Consider the following 21,243-nt stretch of genomic DNA (forward strand, 5'->3'; position numbering starts at 1 on the left):
ACTGTGTGCAAGGCATCATGAAATCTGAAGATTACCAAAGGATTTTGGGTCGCAATGTAGCTCCCAGTTTCAGAAAGCTGGGTTTTCGTCCTAGGTCACGGGTCTTCCAGCAGGACAATGACCCCAAGCATACTTCAAGAAGCACCTGGAAATGGATGGAAACAAAGCGCTGGAGAGTTCTGAAGTGGACAGCAATGAGTCCAGATCTAAATCCCATTGAAAACCTGAGGAGACCTGGAGCAAAAGAAGAGTGGACCAAAATTCCAGTTGAGAGGTGTAAGGAACTTGTTGATGGTTATAGGAAGCGATTGATTGCAGTTATTTATTTCAAGGGGTGTATAATCAAATATTAAGTTTAGGGTGTCAACAATTTTGTCAGTGCCATTTTTGCTGTTTTGTGTGAAATGATGTCCAGGTTGCCTTTTTCTTTTTGTTCTTTTTTGTGTTGTTTTAATACACACAAGGGAAATAAATATGTGTATAACAAAATATGTGTAATTGCAAAAATTGTCTGTGAGAAATACTTCATTTTCTGGAACAATTTCAAGGGTGTCAAAACTTTCCGCTGTGACTATATAGTTTTAGTAAATATTAAATTGCAGAAAACAATGATGCTGGTGTACAAAAAGAAAAGAACATCAGTAGTCTACAGCATTAGTTTACATTATACCAGTGCCAAGCACTGCCAATACAGGGACAGAGTTTAGAGGTCTCTCTCTATATATAAGATGGATGGCATCCATTTTTTTGCACATCATTTACATGTGTGGAATATTATCGTCTGGAAAACGAGAAATTGAGATTAACACATTGCATACTCTGATATTTTTTCCCATAAACCATTAGTCCATGTGAAAAATGTTCATGTGTGCTAACACACAAAGGGCCCGATACATGAAGACTGGGGTTAGTTACGCCTTCTTGATGAGGAGATGGGCTGCAGTCAGATGTTTCGGATTCAGGTGTATGCTTCTTCGTGAATCAGGAGCGCCGTATGAGTGTCGTACTTCTCTGTGCCATAAATCATACTCCAGTTCCTACTAGAGTAAGACTTATGGAGTAACGAACATCGCCGCTTGTCATGAATTTGACAAGGGGCAGTCACTACACCCCTGTCCCACCCCACTTTTGCCCACTTTGTCGCAGCTGGGTGAAAATGGCATGAGAATACCAAAAGTCGCATGATTTTAGTGACAAAATGATGACATTTTTCCAAGCTTTTTTGACAGAATACTAGTGTAAAAGCTTTGATGAATCGGGCTTAAAGTGTCTACCACATGGACGGCATCAGACTGAAGATGCATTTGTGTCACCTTACAATACAAGCTCCAAGTTGCACAACGTTGCCATGTGGCACATATGGAATACTATGGGACTAAGCTTTAAATGTTAAACATAGGGAATAATACCAGAAACTGGAGCGTCACACTGCCTCCGCAAACACTGTGTACTCGAACTATTAAATGGACTTAATTTTCAACAATTTCTATAATTTATTAAATTAAAAATCTGGATACGACATGTCAAGTTGTGTTCAAATGTTTTATTTTCTCAACACCGTCTTTTTCACTTGGACAGGTAACCGGACCTCGTTGTTCAGCTGGTGGGTAATATTGTCCACTTTGCATTGTGTTGTGCCTGCTGATCTTACTGTTCTTTCAGGCATCGACATACCAAGTAGACGTATCAATGAGAGAATACCAGCCATTAGCTTTTCTTGTGTTAATCAGCAGGAATTAATTGTTCTTTCAATCAATTCAACATTTTGTTCCAGATTTGTATCACCTACGGCTCTTTGCTAAGTGTTGTGAGTCAGTAAGCTGTATTCCTCCTTTTTAATAATTACTCAAAACATCTGATCCCAAAAATATTCTTTGTATATTTTGCCGTCATTAAGACTCACTCTTCACACTCAACAAGTACAGTATAGAAATCTCTCGTATTTCTAGATGTATATGCATTTACATATGAACATATTCAGCCCAATTCATTTTTGGTGCTTTTCACCAGTTTTTCATGTGTGCTATATTCATCGTTTAATGTGCACTTTGTTTAAAGTCTATTTTTTATGTTCACCTTATTTTATGTTGGTCATTGTGGGAATGGCTCGGGATTTACAGATGTTTTCGATTGATTCCTCAATTGCTTTTAAAAAGTCACAAACTTTATCTGCAAATGTACGCCAAACCCCCAACTCCCCACCCCGGAAAGATTTTATGCATGTCTGAAAACTTTCTGCAAATTTGCTACAAAGTCGCCTAAAAAGTTATAAGGACAAATAAAGAGTAGTTTTTATTTTGTGAAAAATTCAATAACCACATGTTCCATTCTGAAAAATTTGTTGCAAAAAACGTAAATGAATGTACAAATACCCCAATACATAAAAGAGAGAAAAAAAAGGCTGAATCGAGCCTACTGTGCATAAATGACTTCTAGTACAGCAGTGTTGGAATCTCAATTATTTGTACATTGTGAAGCAACCAGGAGACAAATATTCAGTTTCCCTACATGGTGAATCCCTCAAATACTAAGGTTGCTCAGTGGCTAAAAAAAACTAAAAGAAAAACATCCAGAATCCTGTCAAAATAATACAAATAGGTAGCATGCAGCTCTCTGATCTCCTCCTCTATTCTTCCAATGCTTGCCAGATCCACAGGGGTCACTGTACTTCCTATCAAGTGCAGACAGACCTCTGACCACTACAGCCAATCACTGGTTGTAGTGGTGAATCAGTGGTCATCGCTACGCCACTGATTGTCTGCAGCGATCACATGTATCAAGCAGGAAGTACCATGCCAGCTCTCTTCCTTCCCTTCTGCTATGTGAAATGTGACCGCAGAAGTCAGTCACTAGCTACAGTGGTGATGTCATCTCTACAGGCAGTGATTAGCTGCAGCGGTTATATAGCCATCTGTAATATGCATTAATTAAATCTTGTACCTTGTCTCTTTAAGAAAGATGAGATGTAGAGAATTGTGGGTAGTTACAGAGAGGAGGGGGAGAAGTTACTTTCACTTTGTCATGCATGCAGAGACAAGCTTATGCAACGTGCTAAAGAGAAATAAAGATAATGAAGATTTACTAGTGTGGATTACTTGCAAAGTGTGGACACTACAACTGGCGACGAGGATGGGATCGAAAATCTTCTGCTGCAGTGAGTACTAATCCCTATTTTACTGATCCACACGGCTGCACCACTGAAAAACTTCATCATGGCTGAATACTTACACAGTTTCCCACAGTTTGATATAACTGATGTCACTAATCTCTCCCATAACTGGAGAAAATGGTTGAGCAGATTTGAGAACTTTCTAGAAGCCATAGATATAAAAGAGGAGAAAAGAAAGAAAGCATTACTTTTACATTGTGCAGGCACAGGAGTCTATGATATCTACTGCACATTACCTGCATCTGAGACAGATACATACAGCGATTGCAGCAAAGCTCTCACTGATTACTTCAATCCCAAACAAAACATCAGATATGAGAGATACAAATTCAGAATTGCTAAGCAGCTTCCCGAAGAATCCATAGACACCTATGTCACACGACTGAGGGAGCTGGCACATGGATGTGCATTCACAGATATAGATGATGAAATCCTAACTCAGGTAATCGTCACCTGCTCATCTAACAAAATAAGGCGCAAAGCTCTGCAGCAAGATCTCTCTTTACATGAATTACTCAAAATAGCCCGTGCTACGGAAATAGCAGATCATCAGGCTACTACAATGGAGAATGGGGAAAAGTCACAGGTACATAATCTCGTGCATAAAAGTACACAAGACAAGCAAACCCCGAAACAAAAAAAATGTTATAGATGTGGACAGGAGTTCCCTCACCGCCTGGACAGATGTCCAGCTATAGGACAGACATGCAATAAGTGTGGGAAAGGGAACCATTTGGCAGCTGTCTGCAGATCAGCACAATACAAGCCTTCTCTGCCTATGACACGGCCTGCAGATGTAAAAATGGTAAATCGGGATACAGAAGCATCTGGAGCAGAAAACTACGTGTTCACCACCTCTTCCACTGGCTCTGTACAGTCCCCCTGTATCACACTCCCAATCTGCGACACCAATATCACGTTTACAATAGATACGGGAGCGTCAGTGGACATCATAGACAGCACTACCTATGAGCAATTGAAGACAAAGCCAGTTTTGCAGCAAGAACATACTAAAATCTTCCCATATGGATCTAAAATACCTCTAACTACCAGAGGGCAGTTTGATGTTGAACTGAGCTATAAAGACAATAAGCAGAAAACTACCTTTCATGCGTTACAAGGATCAGGAGGCTGTCTTCTCAGCTATCACACTGCCTTGAAGCTAGGTCTCATCCAAATTATCCATACCATAACTGATCCTGCGGACATGGATATACAAACCGTGGTGAATAATTTTCCCTCCCTATTTAGTGGCTTGGGGAAACTAAAAGACTCTCAAGTACATCTTCATGTGGACGATAGTGTTCGCCCAGTGGCCCAGTCACATAGGCGCATTCCATTTCACCTGAGAAGGAAAGTAGAAAAAGAACTCCAATTCCTCATGGATGAGGACGTTATCGAAACCGTTACTGGGCCCACTCCCTGGGTCTCACCACTGGTGGTAGTTCCTAAACCAAAGGCTCCTGACCAGGTGAGATTGTGTGTTGACATGCGCCTACCCAACACTGCCATTCAGAGAGAAAGACATATCTCACCCACAATTGATGACATCATTCATGTGTTAAATGGAGCGACCGTCTTTTCAAAACTCGATCTCAATAAGGGCTATCACCAGTTAGAGCTGAGTCCAGAATCCAGATATTTGACAACATTTTCCACACATGTGGGCCTCAGAAGATATAAAAGATTGACTTTTGGGGTCTGCTCTGCAGCGGAAATTTTTCAGGATGCAATAAGGGGCGTTATTCAGAACATTCCAAATGCCTTTAATTACAGTGATGACATACTGGTGTTTGGCAAAACTCAAGCTGAACACAATCGTGCTCTATATGCCGTCTTTGAATGCCTCCTCTCTGCTGGACTCACCTTAAACAAGGAAAAATGTGAATTTGATAAAAATTCATTAGAGTTTTACGGTCATATTTTTTCGGCAAAAGGGGTACAACCTGATCCCAAGAAAGTGGAATCCATTAAATCAGCCTCAATTCCACAAGATGCCAGTGAAGTACGCTCGTTTCTTGGAATGGCCAGTTATTGTGCTAGATACATTCCAAACTTCTCAACAATTAACAGTCCATTAAGGGAACTTACAAAACAGAGTTGTGTTTTTCAATGGTCTCCAGACTGTCAAAATGCATTTGAAACAATTAAAACTGAACTTTGCTCAACAACCACAATGGCCTATTTTGATCCAGCTCTCCAAACTGAGCTAATTGTGGACGCCAGTCCTGTGGGGCTGGGTGCCATCTTAGCACAATATAAAGATAACAATCAAAATCCTCAGATTATTTCTTATGCAAGTAAAAGCTTAACAAGCACAGAACGGAAATATTCACAACCTGAAAAAGAAAGCTTGGCAGTTGTCTGGGGATGCGAACATTTTCACTTATTTCTGTATGGAGCTCCCTTCACTGTTGTCACAGATCATCAAGCACTCCTTACGATCTTTGGAAATCCCAGAGCTAAAATGCCTGCACGCATAGAACGGTGGGGTCTACGTCTACAGGACTACAACTACAAAATTGTCCACAAGCCTGGAAAATTCAGCAATCCCGCTGACTATCTGTCAAGACATCCGATGACTGATGATCTACCTGAGCATTCCGCCATTGAAGAATACATATGCTTCATTACAGCCCATGCAGTACCAAAAGCTCTTTCCATTGATTATTTTGTGAACGCCACAACAAGTGACAAGACACTACGTGCTTTAATACAAATCATCCGAAATCGAAGGTGGCATGAAATTCAAAGAGAAAAATTTCCCAATCCTGAGATTGATCTGACAGAATTAAAACTATTCTCAAGTGTACGGTATGAACTATCTGTCACTGAGGAATGCCTCATCCTTCGAGGTACCAAATTGGTTGTACCTAAGACTCTGCGCAGCTTAGTAATACAGATAGCGCATGAAGGTCATCTGGGAATTGTTGGCACAAAGAAATTACTCAGAGAAAAAGTGTGGTTCCCAAACATGGATCAATTGGTGGAAGAGAAGGTTAAACACTGTTCCACCTGCCAAGTTATCACTCCATCATCACAGCTGGAGCCTTTACAAATGTCACCTCTACCCACTGCTGTCTGGGAGGAGGTGGCAGTCGATATATATGGACCGTTACCAAATGGCCAATACATTCTAGTAACAATTGACGAATATTCCAGATACCCTGTCATTTCTTTTATCTCTTCAACATCTGCTACTAGTGTGATACCAGAACTGGATAACATATTTTCAGCATATGGCATTCCAAGAGTGGTCAAAACGGACAATGGACCTCCGTTCAATGGACACGTGTTCACACAATTTGCTGAATACTTGGGGTTCAGTCACAGAAAAATCACACCGTGCTGGCCGCAAGCAAATGGAATAGTCGAACGCTTCATGCGCACCATGGGGAAACGAATCAAGGCAGCTAGCCTGGAGCACACCCCACTGAAACAGTCATTGTACAAATTCATGCGCAATTACCGCAATACGCCACATTCTACTACTAATGCTGCTCCAGCGCATCTAATGTTTGGCAGAACTCTGCATATACGAATCCCTGACATAGTCAGTCATCCTGTACCAAGTGACTCCTCTGTGCGCTTAGCAGACTCTTCCAACAAACAAACCATGAAACACTATGCAGACAGAAGGCGAAGGGCACAGCCAAATGCTATCAAAAGAGGTGACGTCGTTGTGGTGCGTCGGAGACCAACCAACAAGACTTCAGCTGCATATTGTCCCGCAAAATATAACGTTATTGACAAGAAAGGCAGCATGGTCACGGCTGAGAGGGATGGACACTCCATAACTCGAAACTCTTCACATTTCAAAATTATTCCTCAAAATAATGACAATGGACATTCTCTGGGGGAAGATTCGGCACTCAACAGTGGAGAGAATCACCAGGAGGCAACAAGTTCTTCATTAATGGACACCATCGCTGAGCCCAGACGTTATCCATCAAGAGAGAGAAGGGCTCCATCCAGACTTATTGAAGAAGCGTGACTTCTTTTCTTTAACAGGGCAAAATGGACATACGTTTTCTTGGACATTTTTCTTGTTGCATCATTAGTTCATGTTATTTTATTTTAGTTTTATTCGTTTAAAAAAAAAAAAAAAAAAAAAAAAAGGGGATGTTGTAATATGCATTAATTAAATCTTGTACCTTGTCTCTTTAAGAAAGATGAGATGTAGAGAATTGTGGGTAGTTACAGAGAGGAGGGGGAGAAGTTACTTTCACTTTGTCATACATGCAGAGACAAGCTTATGCAACGTGCTAAAGAGAAATAAAGATAATGAAGATTTACTAGTGTGGATTACTTGCAAAGTGTGGACACTACACCATCTGGACTCACAGGTAGTACAGAGACCAGTGGGGGATGTGAACAACATTGGAATAGGAGTGGTGAAGATCACTAAGTTAAAGCGGTATTCCCATCTCCAACATCCTAACCCAATATGTAGTAGGTTTATTAATAATAATAATAATAATACCAAATACCTCCAATTAGAAATGTAGTATAGTTCTTCAGATTCGCTATGTTCCTTACCTCATGCAGGCATTGCAGGACCTTAGGCATCCATGGTTTGACCACACTAGCACCTAGCTAACTGTCACTATATCAGTGGTCATAACCATGGATACCTAAGGTCCTGCAATGCCTGCACAGGAGATAAGTGATATAGCGAATCAGAAGAACTATACCACATTTGTAATGAGAGGTATTTACTAATATTATTATTATTATTATTACACCTACTACATGTTGGGGTAGAATCTTGGAGATGGGAATACCCCTTTAAGTATTACTTATTTTATTATTTTGTAGCATTGTGGCGATTTTTATTATTTTTTTAGTGACAGGACATTTGCCTCAACATAGCTTGTAATAAATGTGAACCTTTCACATAATAAATGCACCAGTGAATGTTACTTTGTAGAATAAAGGAAACTGCGAGCGTTAACAAGCTTCAAACGATAATCCATTCTGATTAATGAGAGGCCTATTACACAGCGAGATTATTGACCCAGCACAAATTACACTTACATTTGTAGTGATAATTGTAAAAATGAGATAACAATTTTGGTAAATTGACCATGGGTCCATAAGCTTTTCCACAATCACCACGTCAAAGTTGTAACATTAAGAAGCCACGAGACGTGTGACCATGTAAGTAGAGACATTGCTATGCCTTAGTCTTGTTGGTTATCTCTCGGCATATACAAACTGTGGGGAGGTAGTCGGCAGCAGTGCCGGATAGGGGGCCAAGGGCTCACCAGTAACATTGATTTTCATGTCCCACTCTTCAGCTACATGCCAATATTATTGCCTAGGGTTTGAGGGTACTATATGGATCGCTGCCATTCTTTTATGCTATTTTGCTTCCATAAAATAATAAAATGGGTAGTTCGTTAAAGAAATCATAAGCTGCCTTATGTATTTCTATCTAATGAGATCTGACAACAAAACCTTTGTCTGCATATAATGCATCAAGTATACTGTGACAAACATTTCTCATGTGTAGGGCCCACCAGGGGATTTACCTGTTCCCCCGTGGTCCAGTCCGAACCTGGTCGACAGAATATCTGGATGTTATTTCCGGCGGAGTACTAAATGCATTTCACAATGCTTTATATTGGAGTAATTCAGTCTGTTACTTAAGAGTACGCGGGGACAACTAGACTGAGACAGCTAATTGATTTATAGCGCCAGGTACTTACACTCCGCCTTGGCGCAGATAAGACAGGCAGTGGTGCTGTTGAAGAAATTAAGCAGAGCTGCAATTGCTGCACTGATGTCTGTGTTGCTGGGATGAAGGTTCAAAGTGGTGAATCGCTGAAACTGAAACCTTAAAAATTCCTCGGGTGATACTTTTATGTGAGGCACCTGTTGGAAAAAATAAGAAAACAGTTAACAGGAAAGAAATGGAGGATAGGAGACAGACTGGAGATGAATGGAAGATGTCAAAAGATCTGGCACAAAGGAAAAGAAAGAAAAGAGTAAGAGACTTGGGGGGTCGTAAAATTCTTCTACAGCCGACTACATTACAAGGGTCTAATCTAAATGCAGAAAGAAGCTTATGCTATGGCCTATATTGTATCTAATGGGATAGGTTTGGATGGTTTATACCACAGACTGATATATTTCTATTATGCATCTTTTCTTGATTAGCTGCCATTTTATGCCATTTTTCTAGGCAGCTATAATAAAACACCCAAGGAAATGCATTGTGTACCAGTACGTTTCCATATGCTTCCAATTTCATATGGAGGGTTGCAGAATGTGTGTGTGTTACATTCTGTGCAATGTCGAAAGAAACAAAATGGTGGCATGTTGTATCGCTTCCTGCATTATGGAGAGGGTTATCCCTGAAAGCAATGCTCAAAAGAGCACCATAAAGAGGCACAAAGAGTCCGTGCATACAGCTATGTGCACATCGCTCTGCAGGGTGAATGAAGCCTACGGGAAAGTTAACATCTCATTTTGGTCAATGTGCACCAGGAAAACTCCCACCATTACAGCAAACATATCCACAGATGCTCTTCTTCGCAATTTATGGAAAAAGAGTGGCTCCTTGGCGTATATCCAGCTAGTGTGTATCGTCAAATCTGCTTTTGTAGTATTGATTTTTTTTTACAATAAGGCCTATTAGCAACTTATTCCACTGTATGTCTATATTTTAAGAGATCCTCTCGATCTATACCGCCAATGAAAAGCTATTGTCATGACATGAAAATAGTCTTAGGATTGTAAAATTGTTCATCATCAACCTTGCATCTATAGTGTCCACATTCACACACGTTTGTACTTTCTGCATTGTTTGCGTGCAGGGAAGCCTTTAGGAATTTTTGGGCCCTTGGCAGTCAAGGTGTCTGGACCCCTGCCCCTCCATATTGGTGGCATATAACACAAACACTGCTCACATATTAGACACATACAGCGCACACACCACTCACATATTAGACACATACAGTAGAGCGCACACCGCTCACATATTAAACACATACAGCACACATACCACTCGCATATTAGATACATAGAGGGCACACTGCTCACATATTAGACACATACAGCACACATACCACTCACATATTAGACATGTGGCGCCCCAGGGTCCTGGTCGTCACAGTAGCATTTCTCTCTTCACGGGGAGAGTGATGTTGCGTTTGGAAGCGATGAAGGATATCTTTTATCAGGTAATCACCATACACACAACATGTTCACACTCCAAGCCACAAGGGGGAGCTTTTGATCCTATTTCTAGGTGACTCCCCAAGATATATTGTGGTTTGGAGGGAAAGAGAGATTAGATTATCAGAGAGACAGAAGAGAGCAGACCGACATAGAGTGTCAGAAGGTCTGAAGGGGCCGTGTAGTCTGAAGTACTACAGCCCCTGGAGAAAGGGACATACAGAAGGAAAGGACATTGTTCAGTGAGCGTGCAGGAGAGCGAAGCACAGGAGAGTGACATCAGGGGAGACCAGCTGCGAATGAACTATCTCCCTCTGAAGCGCAGATCACCGGTAGCCAGGACACCGAGGCTTTTGCGGGACTCTAAGACACATAGCAGAGACCAGCAGGACAACTGAATTGCAAGTTACCTGTCCACCACACACTTGAAGACACAGTAACACATAGAGCCCAAGGCGTGATAGAGTCCCTGTATAAAGGCTTGAGTTACCTGTCATACAGGTATTGCCCTATCCTATGTGGGTACAGAGAGAAGAACTGTGAGGACCTTATCTGAAGCCATAGGCAGTTTGGGACTACAACACCACTGCACTAGAGGAAGGCTTTTAACTCCACCTGGTAAAGGGGACTCTGGATTTGCTTCCAAGCTGGCCGGACACTGCCTGACCTGCGATCTTGTACCCTGGACTGTGGCTGCCTGAAGTCTTCAGTAAACCAGGTAAAGAGACTGCAAACCTGTGTCCTCGTTCTTTACTGCAACATTGACCATCTTCCATCTACACACCGGGAGCCCTGGGGATATACTTCACCTGTGGGAAGTTATACCATCTAGCTGCCATAACATCACCCCAGAGGACCTCTTAAAGCAGCGTCCGTCCCCACTGACCGAATACCACTGGTGGCATCACGAACATAAACTCTATTCACCAACTCCCTTTTACATGGGCGCCAGGGCCACAGACCGGGTTGCCACCGTGACATCCCCCTGTGAATACCGGACCTGGTACCGGGTACCCCACAGCCCTGGCGGATGACTCAGACACATACAGCACACACACCACTCACACATTAGAGACATAGAGCTCACACTGTTCACATATTAGACACATACAGCGCATACCGCTCACATATTAAACACATACAGCACACATACCACTCACATATTAGATACATAGAGGGCAGACTGCTCACATATTAGACACATGCAACACACACATAGGTAACATATTAGACACATACAGCCCCCACTGCTTTTACACATTGGACACATACAGCACACACCACTCACACATTAGACACACACAAGATACATACTGCTCACATATTAGGCACAGCACACATACCACTCGCATATTACACATATAGTACACACAACTATAACCAGTGGCGTAACTACAAAGTTATGGGCCCCGGTGCGAACTTCCAAATGGGGCCCCCCCCCACTCCGGGTCCCCCCGCCTCAACCCCCCCCACCCCCGCCCCCCCCACCTCAACCCCCCCCACCTTCCCCTAGATACGCCTTGGACTGTCGCAGTAATCTCCTGCACTGCAACATGGTGTTGGGTGCCAGCACAGCCCGCACAGTGGTATATACAGCACAGCCCGCACAGTGGTATATCCAGCACAGCCCGCACAGTGGTATATCCAGCACAGCCAGCACAGTGGTATATCCAGCAGAGCCCGCACAGTGGTATCTCAAGCACAGCGGTATATCCAGCACAGCCCGCACAGTGGTATATCCAGCACAGCCCGCACAGTGGTATATCCAGCACAGCCCGCACAGTGGTATATCCAGCACAGGGATATATACAGCAGAGCCCGCACAGGGATATATACAGCAGAGCCCGCACAGGGGTATATAGAGCACAGCCCGCACAGAGATATATACAGCACAGCCCGCACAGGGATATATACAGCAGAGCCCGCACAGGGGTATATACAGCACAGCCCGCACAGGGGTATATACAGCACAGCCCGCACAGGGATATATACTGCACAGCCCGCACAGGGATATATACAGCAGAGCCCGCACAGGGATATATAGAGCACAGCCCGGACAGAGATATATACAGCACAGCCCGCACAGGGATATATACAGCAGAGCCCGCACAGGGGTAGATACAGCACAGCCCGCACAGGGATATATACAGCAGAGCCCGCACAGGGGTATATAGAGCACAGCCTGCACAGGGGTATATAGAGCACAGCCCGCACAGGGATATATACAGCAGAGCCCGCACAGGGATATATACAGCACAGCCCGCACAGGGGTATATACAGCACAGCCCGCACAGGGGTATATACAGCAGAGCCCGCACAGGGGTATATAGAGCACAGCCCGCACAGGGATATATACAGCACAGCCCGCACAGGGATATATACAGCACAGCCCGCACAGGGATATATACAGCAGAGCCCGCACAGGGATATATAGAGCACAGCCCGCACAGGGATATATACAGCAGAGCCCACACAGGGGTATATAGAGCACAGCCTGCACAGGGGTATATAGAGCACAGCCAGCACAGGGGTATATACAGCACAGCCCGCACAGGGGTATATAGAGCACAGCCCGCACAGGGATATATACAGCAGAGCCCGCACAGGGATATATACAGCACAGCCCGCACAGGGATATATACAGCACAGCCCGCACAGGGATATATACAGCACAGCCCGCACAGGGGTATATAGAGCACAGCCTGCACAGGGGTATATAGAGCACAGCCCGCACAGGGATATATACAGCAGAGCCCGCACAGGGATATATACAGCAGAGCCCGCACAGGGGTATATAGAGCACAGCCCGCACAGGGATATATACAGCAGAGCCCACACAGGGGTATATAGAGCACAGCCTGCACAGGGGTATATAGAGCACAGCCAGCACAGGGGTATATAGAGCACAGCCAGCACAGGGATATATACAGCAGAGCCCGCACAGGGATATATACAGCAGAGCCCGCACAGGGGTATATAGAGCACAGCCCGCACAGGGGTATATAGAGCACAGCCCGCACAGGGGTATATAGAGCACAGCCCGCACAGGGATATATACAGCAGAGCCCGCACAGGTATATATACAGCACATCTCATCTCCCCCCCCCCCCCGATAATGGCCCCACAGTCCAGTTAAAAAGAAAAAAAAAACTCTCCTCACCTTTCCTCTTGCCCGCACTGCTCCCGGCGGCTGCAGTCTGCCCAGGACACTGCAGGTGCGCGATGATATGACGTCATCGCGCACCCGCAGTGTACTGTCAGAGGCAGAGCGGGGAATGATGGGAGAGGGGGCATCAGCAGACGCTCTCTCCTCCATCATTGCATTGAACTATACCGGTGTCATAGACGCCGGTATAGTTAAATGCGGCGGCGGCACTGGCGGGGGGCGGGGGGAACAGTGCAGCGGCCCACTACTGGCACCGGCTCTTCTGGCATTTGCCAGAAGTGCCCGATGGCCAGTCTGGCCCTGCGACTGACCTGCCAACCCGGGGCCCCTGACCTGCGGGGCCCGGTCGCAATGGCGACCGCTGCGACCGCGGTAGTTACGCCCCTGACTATAACATATAACACACATGCATCACACATACTGCTCACATATTAAATACAAACAGCAGACATACAGCTAACATATCAAGCACATGAAGCACACGCAGCGCTCACATATTAAACACATACAGCAGACACACCGCTCACATTTCAGACACATACAGGACACATACCGCTCACATATTAAGCACATACAGCAAACACCACCCACATATCACACACATACAGCACACACACTGCTCACATGTTAAACACATACAGCACATCACTATCATATCAGACACATACAGCGCACACTGCTTTTACACATTGGACACATGCCGCACACAACACTCACATTTCAGACACATGCAGCATAGCTCTGAGGCTGTGTTGGGAGTTAGGAATTCTATAAGGGCACCATGGTGTGTCACTGCTGGGGTCCTGGGTTCAAATCCCACCAAGAACAACATCTGCAAGGAGTTTGTATGTTCTCCCCGTGTTTACGTGGGTTTCCTCTGGGTTCTCTGGCTTCCTCCCACACTCCAAAGACATACTGATAGGAAATCTAGATTGTGAGCCCCAATGTGGGCAGTGCCGATAATGTCTGTAAAGTGCTGCGGAATTAAAGGCGCTATATAAGTGAGTAAAATAAATTCAAAAAAATTGTCTGTTCTGGTTTAGAAGCAGACAATTGGACTTCATGCCTACAATAAATCAGATGCGTGACTCGTGTTATGTGGAACTGAGGGGTCAATTGGTTTTCATTTAGTGAAAGAAAAAAACAGAATACAGAACTTTTTCTCTTCTTATAAGAACAGACACATAAGAGAGCCCATAAGGACTTCATCGTAATAAGTGAATAAGTGAGGCCCCATTGTAGGCATGAATTTAATTACTGTAGCTGTTTTTTTTTTAAACAGAAGAGACAAATGGATTTGTGAACTTAGCACATGAGATATGCTACAGCACCCATTGCTTACACATTTGGCTTTTATACTAAGTCGTGTGACTAGGAGCGTTAAAGGGTCGATATTGACTTGTAGGATGGCTACTTTCTATAGGTAGCGCTAGAGTTCTAGTCCTTTTCCTCTCTGAAGAGACAGTGTGCACATTAGACAAATACATCCCACTCCCACATCAGACACAAGCCTTATCTAGGCACCCAGCAGTACGACATAGGTGTCATGGGTGCCCTGTTCTAGTCTACACAACAAAAGCTGTGAGTGAGCTGTCATAAATTGGGAGTCAATCATCAGTCTTTACTGCCCTTCACAAAAAAAGCTGCCGACAGCACTTGAAAGGTAAGGTGTAAAAATATGTTCACATAGATGATATCCTAGAGAAATCCACATCTGGAATCCATGAGGGTTTTTGACACCTTTTTGAAACGTTTTTTTTTCTCCACATGGTTTTTTGAATCCTTTTGTTGTGATAGCGCAAAATTTGCAGCAGATTCCACAAGAAAGCTGACTTCTTTTTTTCTTCCAGCATGGTTTTAAAACCTTGTCTGAAATAAACTCGCAAAAAAACTCGCTTCATGAATGTGGATTTTCCATTAAAATCAATAGAAATGGTATTCAAAGAATATTTGAAGCTATTTTTATGTAGATTTTGAAGCTTCTTGAAGCTTTATAAGTTCAGAGCGTACCTAGCGGGATGGTCATATTAGTTAGATGACTGAGACATGATTTATTCTGCCTTGTACTGCCATGCACACTGTAAAGAGTACTGAACCGTCTCTGACCCCCTCAACTCCTAGATGACCACTGTCCCATACATCCTGAAGACCCCTGCAGCCATCACTCAGCATTCAGTACAGAGTCTAGGACAATTCACACTAAGGAAATGCCCAGCATACTCTCTGCATCACAAAGTGGATTACAACTTCCTTTTATCGGTCTTGTAACAGGTATAACAGACACGAAAAGTGGAGCGCTCGCTGGGGCCGTGGGGTACTCGGGCCGGGTCCGATGGTTCTTCGGGGAATGTCATGGCAGCAGTGACCCAGTCCGTGGCCCTGGACATCCAATAAAATTAATGAGGGAAAGTTAAGGGGAAATAAAATGTATAGGGGATTAGTTCGTGACGCCACCCATGGTATTCGGCACGGCAATAAGAAGATGGCCGACGCTACGGTTCAGGTCCACTGGGGCAGTTGGTGGCGCAGCAGAAATGTTACAGCTCTCCATGGGTAGAGCTAGGCCCCAGGGCAGTTAAAGTGTAAAATATTAAGATGGTGAATGTTGAAGTGCTGGGCAGGTGACGCAGTAATAATTCTGAGGACAGACCAGGGTGCCGTTTTCTCTCTTTACTCACAGTCAGATGGTTACAGTCTCCAGCCAGGTGCTATGTCCTCCGGGTCTGTGGTCCAGCCAGCTGTTAGGTAACTTGGGTGCACTTTACCGAGACTCCTTTTCTTGTGCACCTTCCCTCGCTGTCTCTCTGTGCTGGCTTCACCCTTCTGCCCTGCAGCTCACACACAGTGTCCCAAGCCAGCAGCCTCAGGTCCTGTCGGGCGATGTCCTCTTGGTCCCCTTGACCCTATGTGGCTGCCTTTTCAGCGATTATGTGTGGATGTGGCTGTGGCACTTACAGATACCACAGCCTCCGGTTTGCTAGCTGAGTCTTGCAGTTCTCCACTAGTGTGAGGGCCGGTCCTCCCACTGTGACCTGGTCCCTCCACCAAACTACGGTTGGCATGGATTCGAGCACCACGGGTGGATTCCTCACTTCCCTGGCCCCTAGGACCCCTTCTCTCAGGAGCTACTTCCTTCACGTCTGCTCTCCTCAGCTCCTCCTCTCAACCACTTCACTAACTCCTCTTTCCTGTCTCCATGACAACTCCTCACTACCAACTGTCACACTTCTCCCACACCCTCTGCCTAGTTCCCCCCTCCATCCTGAGATGGGGCCCTCCATCAATAGGGTCCACCCAGATCCTCTGGCCTGGAGTGGTGTGGTGTTGGATGCTAGTGTGAGTCTCGGGTAGTGCACCCTCCTTACCCGAGTGTAAGAGAGTGAGCTGTAATTACACCAGGAGAGATCTAGGACCCTGTGGCGTTTGTCTGCTGCAGCAAAGTACAGGTGCTGAGTGTGCCCAGGAATCTGTGTGTGCTGGGGGGTGGGGCCTGGTGTTGGCAGTCTAGTGCTGACAGGGAAGTTTGAAGAAGGTAGGAGAGTCTGCTCTTAGAGACTGTGTGTGTGGAGCAGCTTGTGAGAAGCTAAGAGACTGAACGCTGTAAGAGACTGTTTACTGCAACTCTCTTCAACTTGGAAGCCTGAGGCGTTGCTGTGGAAAAACACAAAATGTTCCTGAGAGCTATGTGATGGTGGAGCTCTGTAGAGTCCCTGTTTGTGTTGAGCGGAGAACCCATATTCAACAGAACTTTTACACAGAGACAGGCGTATTGTTTCTAGGTGAATTCGTGCACTTTATAGTTTTTAACTAATGGATTAAAGGTTAAGTTTTATCAATATTCTTCCAATCAGCTGAGAGATACAGATTGAAGGTTGGATTTGGTTATTTGTCCTTGCTTAAAAATATTGATTTGGGATATGGCATGTTTTTTGTCCACTGGCCTAGACACCAATATTTGGATTAATGAGGCCAAAAGCGTTTTCTCAGACGGAGTATTCACGCAGAAGAAATATACACCATCGTTTAATGCAGCCTTCAAAGAGCTTACAAAGGAACAGGTGACATCATGGTGGGAGGTCCAAAGCCCGGAAAGCTATATTAAAGCAGGGATCGTACCTAGACATTTAAGAATTCCTCTAGCTCCAGGTTACAGATACAAGAGTGCTAACCTGTTGAATAAATGGGAAAAGGAAGCAACAGATAGTTCATTACGATTAATGAGATTGCTGCTAGATGAAGAGAAACTGATGCTCAACAATTTGAATGAAAATCTCAAAGAACAAATTGAGGTTACGAAAAAAGTTTCAGCTGAGCCTGAATTTGCAGCTAAGGAGGTGGGCCTGCAGGACACGATAGATAGGTTCCAGTACCACTTAAAAGAGAGGAAGCATAAATTCTTTATTAGAGACCTACAGGAATTCCGAGACAACAAGGCCTGATCTGATCTGATCTCAAACTCTAAACCATTCAGACCTCAGGAGACAGATATATCCTCATCCGAGGCCGAGCATTCGGACTCAGAGACTAGATTTAAAAACAAAAGGGCAAGAGGGAGAGGAGGAACACGTGGAGGTAGAGAGGCCAATAGGGGCTCACCACAAGAGGAGCGTTTTTTAGACCTAGGCTACCCACTCAGAAACAGGTTCAACTCCCGGAATACCACATAAGAAGCCAACTTATTAATTTGTCTTCTAGACCCTTGAGTGGTGAGCAGATGGCGGTCCTAAGTAAGGGCATGTCATTCGTTCCCAACACTGACTTTGAGAGTTTTGAGGCAATAAAAGATCTCAATCTGTTCGCTCGCGGGCTGAAGTGGAAAAAACACTTTATCAGCGAAAATAAAAAAAGTTGCACCGAGTTGGGTATTGATGAGGACTTACTTAGTGATGTTAGATTTCTATTTCATCTGGGGGATCCCAACCCAAATGGAGTGGGAGAAGGACTGTTCACGGAATTAAAAAATAAAAGCAAGCGTATGCCACCTGTCACTAATGATTTGGGCACTATAGATGTTTTTGTAAATTTGGTATCTAAAGAGATTTTGGAATTTGAGAAAAAGAAGGAATGTACATAACCTGACCAAGAAGGAGATGGAGGGTCTTTGTGAACTAGAGAGAGATCATGAGAGGATTATTAAACCCTCCGACAAAGGGGGTAACGTAGTCCTCATGGATGTCACTCAATATAGGAGACTATGTTATTCTCTTCTTAATATAAACACCACGTATGAAAAACTTGATCACAATCCCACCGATCTGTACCATAGAGAGTTGAAGGAGTTGGTAATGGAGGCCTTCCGTAAGAAGGTGATTAATGCTGATGAGAGAGACTTTCTTATACCAACCCACCCGACAATAGCTACGTTTTATTGCTTACCCAAAATCCATAAGGGCACCAACCCCCATAAAGGGAGACCCATCGTATCTGGAGTTGATAGTCTTACACAAAATTTGGGTCTATATGTCGATAGAATCCTTAGACCATTTGTTGTGTCATTGAGTTCATACACACGGGACAGGACGGACCTTCTCCTCAAGCTTGACCAGATTGTGTTGGATGGGGACATGTTGTTATGTTTAATCGATGTTGAAGCACTGTATTCCTCAATCCCTCACGATAAGGGTATTATAGCTGTGGACTACTATTTAAGCACACGTGGATGACAATATGGCGACCACAATCATTTTGTCATCCAGGCACTCAAATTTTGTCTTACCATTAATTTTTACCTTTACCTTTTTGACAATAAGTACTTCCACCAGCTCAGGGGCACAGCGATGGGGCAAATTTGCTCGTGGGCTGGTGGGAGGAAAACGTCATTTTTGGGGACACTATTTACGTAGCCGAGGATCAAATTATCCTATGGCTACGGTACATAGACAACGTGTTTGTTATCTGGAGAGGTGATGACAGTACATACTCACATTCCGGTGTCCGTCAGGTCCCTCGCCGTCTGCTTCCCGCACTGACTGTGACGTCACCGCTGTGCCCTGCTTTTACTTTACGGCCGGCACTCACAGTCAGTGAGGGAAGCAGACGGCGAGGGACCTGACGGACACCCGAATGTGAATATGTACTGTTTTTTTTTTTTTACATTTACGATGGTAACCAGGGTAAACATCGGGTTACTAAGCGCGGTCCTGCGCTTAGTAACCCGATGTTTACCCTGGTTACAAGCGAACGCATCGCTGGATCGGTGTCACACACACCGATCCAGCGATGACAGCAGGAGATCCAGCGACGAAATAAAGTTCCAAACGATCTGCTACGATGTACGATTCTCAGCGGGGTCCCTGATCGCTGCTGCGTGTCAGACACAGCGATATCGTATGGATATCGCTGGAACGTCACTGATCGTACCGTCGTAGCGACCAAAGTGCCACTGTGAGAAGGTACCAGGGCCGGACTGGCCATCGGGCACTTCTGGCAAATGCCAGAAGGGCCGGTGCCAGTAGTGGGCCGCTCGATCCGCCTCCCTCCCCCCCTCGCCGTCGCATTCAACTATACCGGCGTATAGACGCCGGTACAGTTGAATGCAATGATGGACGAGAGAGCGTCTACAAACGCTCCCTCTCCCATCATTCCCCACTCTGCCTCTGACACTGCGGGTGCGCGATGACGTCATATCATCGCGCACCTGCTGTGTCCCGGGCAGATTCACTGCAGCTGCTGGCTGAGACAGGAGCAGGAACCAGGAAGCAACGCTGGCAAGAGGAGAGGTGAGGAGAGTGTTTTTTTTTTTTTTTTACTGGACTGTGGGCCATTCTCGGGGGGGGGGGGGAGGAAGAGAAGAGATGCGGGCTGTGCTCTGTGATACTACTGTGTGGGCTGTGCTATATATAGTGCTCTGTGGGCTGTGCTATATATAGTGCTCTGTGAGCTGGGCTGTGCTGTATATAGTACTCTGGGCTGTGCTGTATATAGTGCTCTGTGGGCTGTGCTGTATATAGTACTCTGGGCTGTGCTGTATATAGTACTCTGGGCTGTGCTGTATATAGTACTCTGTGGGCTGTGCTGTATATATTGCTCTGTGACCTGTGCTGTATATATTGCTCTGTGGGCTGTGCTGTATATAGTGCTCTGTGGGCTGTGCTGTATATAGTACTCTGTGGGCTGTGCTGTATATATTGCTCTGTGACCTGTGCTGTATATAGTGCTCTGTGGGCTGTGCTGTATATAGTACTCTGTGGGTTGTGCTGTATATAGTGCTCTGTGGGCTGTGCTGTATATAGTATTCTGTGGGCTGTGCTATATATAGTACTCTGGGCTGTGCTGTATATAGTACTCTGTGGGCTGTGCTGTATATATTGCTCTGTGGCCTGTGCTGTATATATTGCTCTGTGGGCTGTGCTGTATATAGTGCTCTGTGGGCTGTACAGTATATAGTACTCTGGGCTGTGCTGTATATAGTACTCTGTGCTGTGCTGTATATAGTACTCTGTGGGCTGTGCTGTATATATTGTTCTGTGGGCTGCGCAGTATATAGTGCTCTGTGGGCTGTGCTGTATATAGTGCTCTGTGGGCTGTGCTGTATATATTGCTCTGTGGGCTGTGCTGTATATATTACTCTGTGGGCTGTGCTGTATATAGTGCTCTGTGGGCTGTGCTGTATATATTGCTCTGTGGGCTGTGCTGTATATATTGCTCTGTGGGCTGTGCTGTATATAGTGCTCTGTGGGCTGTGCGGTATATAGTACTCTGGGCTGTGCTGTATATAGTACTCTGT

At 44.8% G+C, this 21,243-nt stretch overlaps 1 protein-coding gene across 6 annotated transcripts in view; it reads right to left on the bottom strand.

Annotated features, from left to right (window-relative positions):
• GRIK4 (glutamate ionotropic receptor kainate type subunit 4) overlaps positions 1-21,243 on the bottom strand; it is an 888,411-nt gene that overhangs the window by 283,031 nt on the left and 584,137 nt on the right. For 5 of the 6 annotated variants that reach the window (XM_077250470.1, XM_077250471.1, XM_077250472.1 and 2 more), the window contains one exon: positions 8,881-9,046. In XM_077250470.1, coding sequence (XP_077106585.1) covers positions 8,881-9,046 — 166 coding nt within the window. Of the gene's footprint in view, positions 1-8,880; positions 9,047-16,195; positions 16,517-21,243 lie in introns of those variants that run through there. The other variant, XM_077250473.1, reaches the window with a different exon arrangement.

Source organism: Ranitomeya variabilis, chromosome 4 (genome assembly GCF_051348905.1).
Source record: "Ranitomeya variabilis isolate aRanVar5 chromosome 4, aRanVar5.hap1, whole genome shotgun sequence".
Taxonomy (NCBI): domain Eukaryota; kingdom Metazoa; phylum Chordata; class Amphibia; order Anura; family Dendrobatidae; genus Ranitomeya; species Ranitomeya variabilis.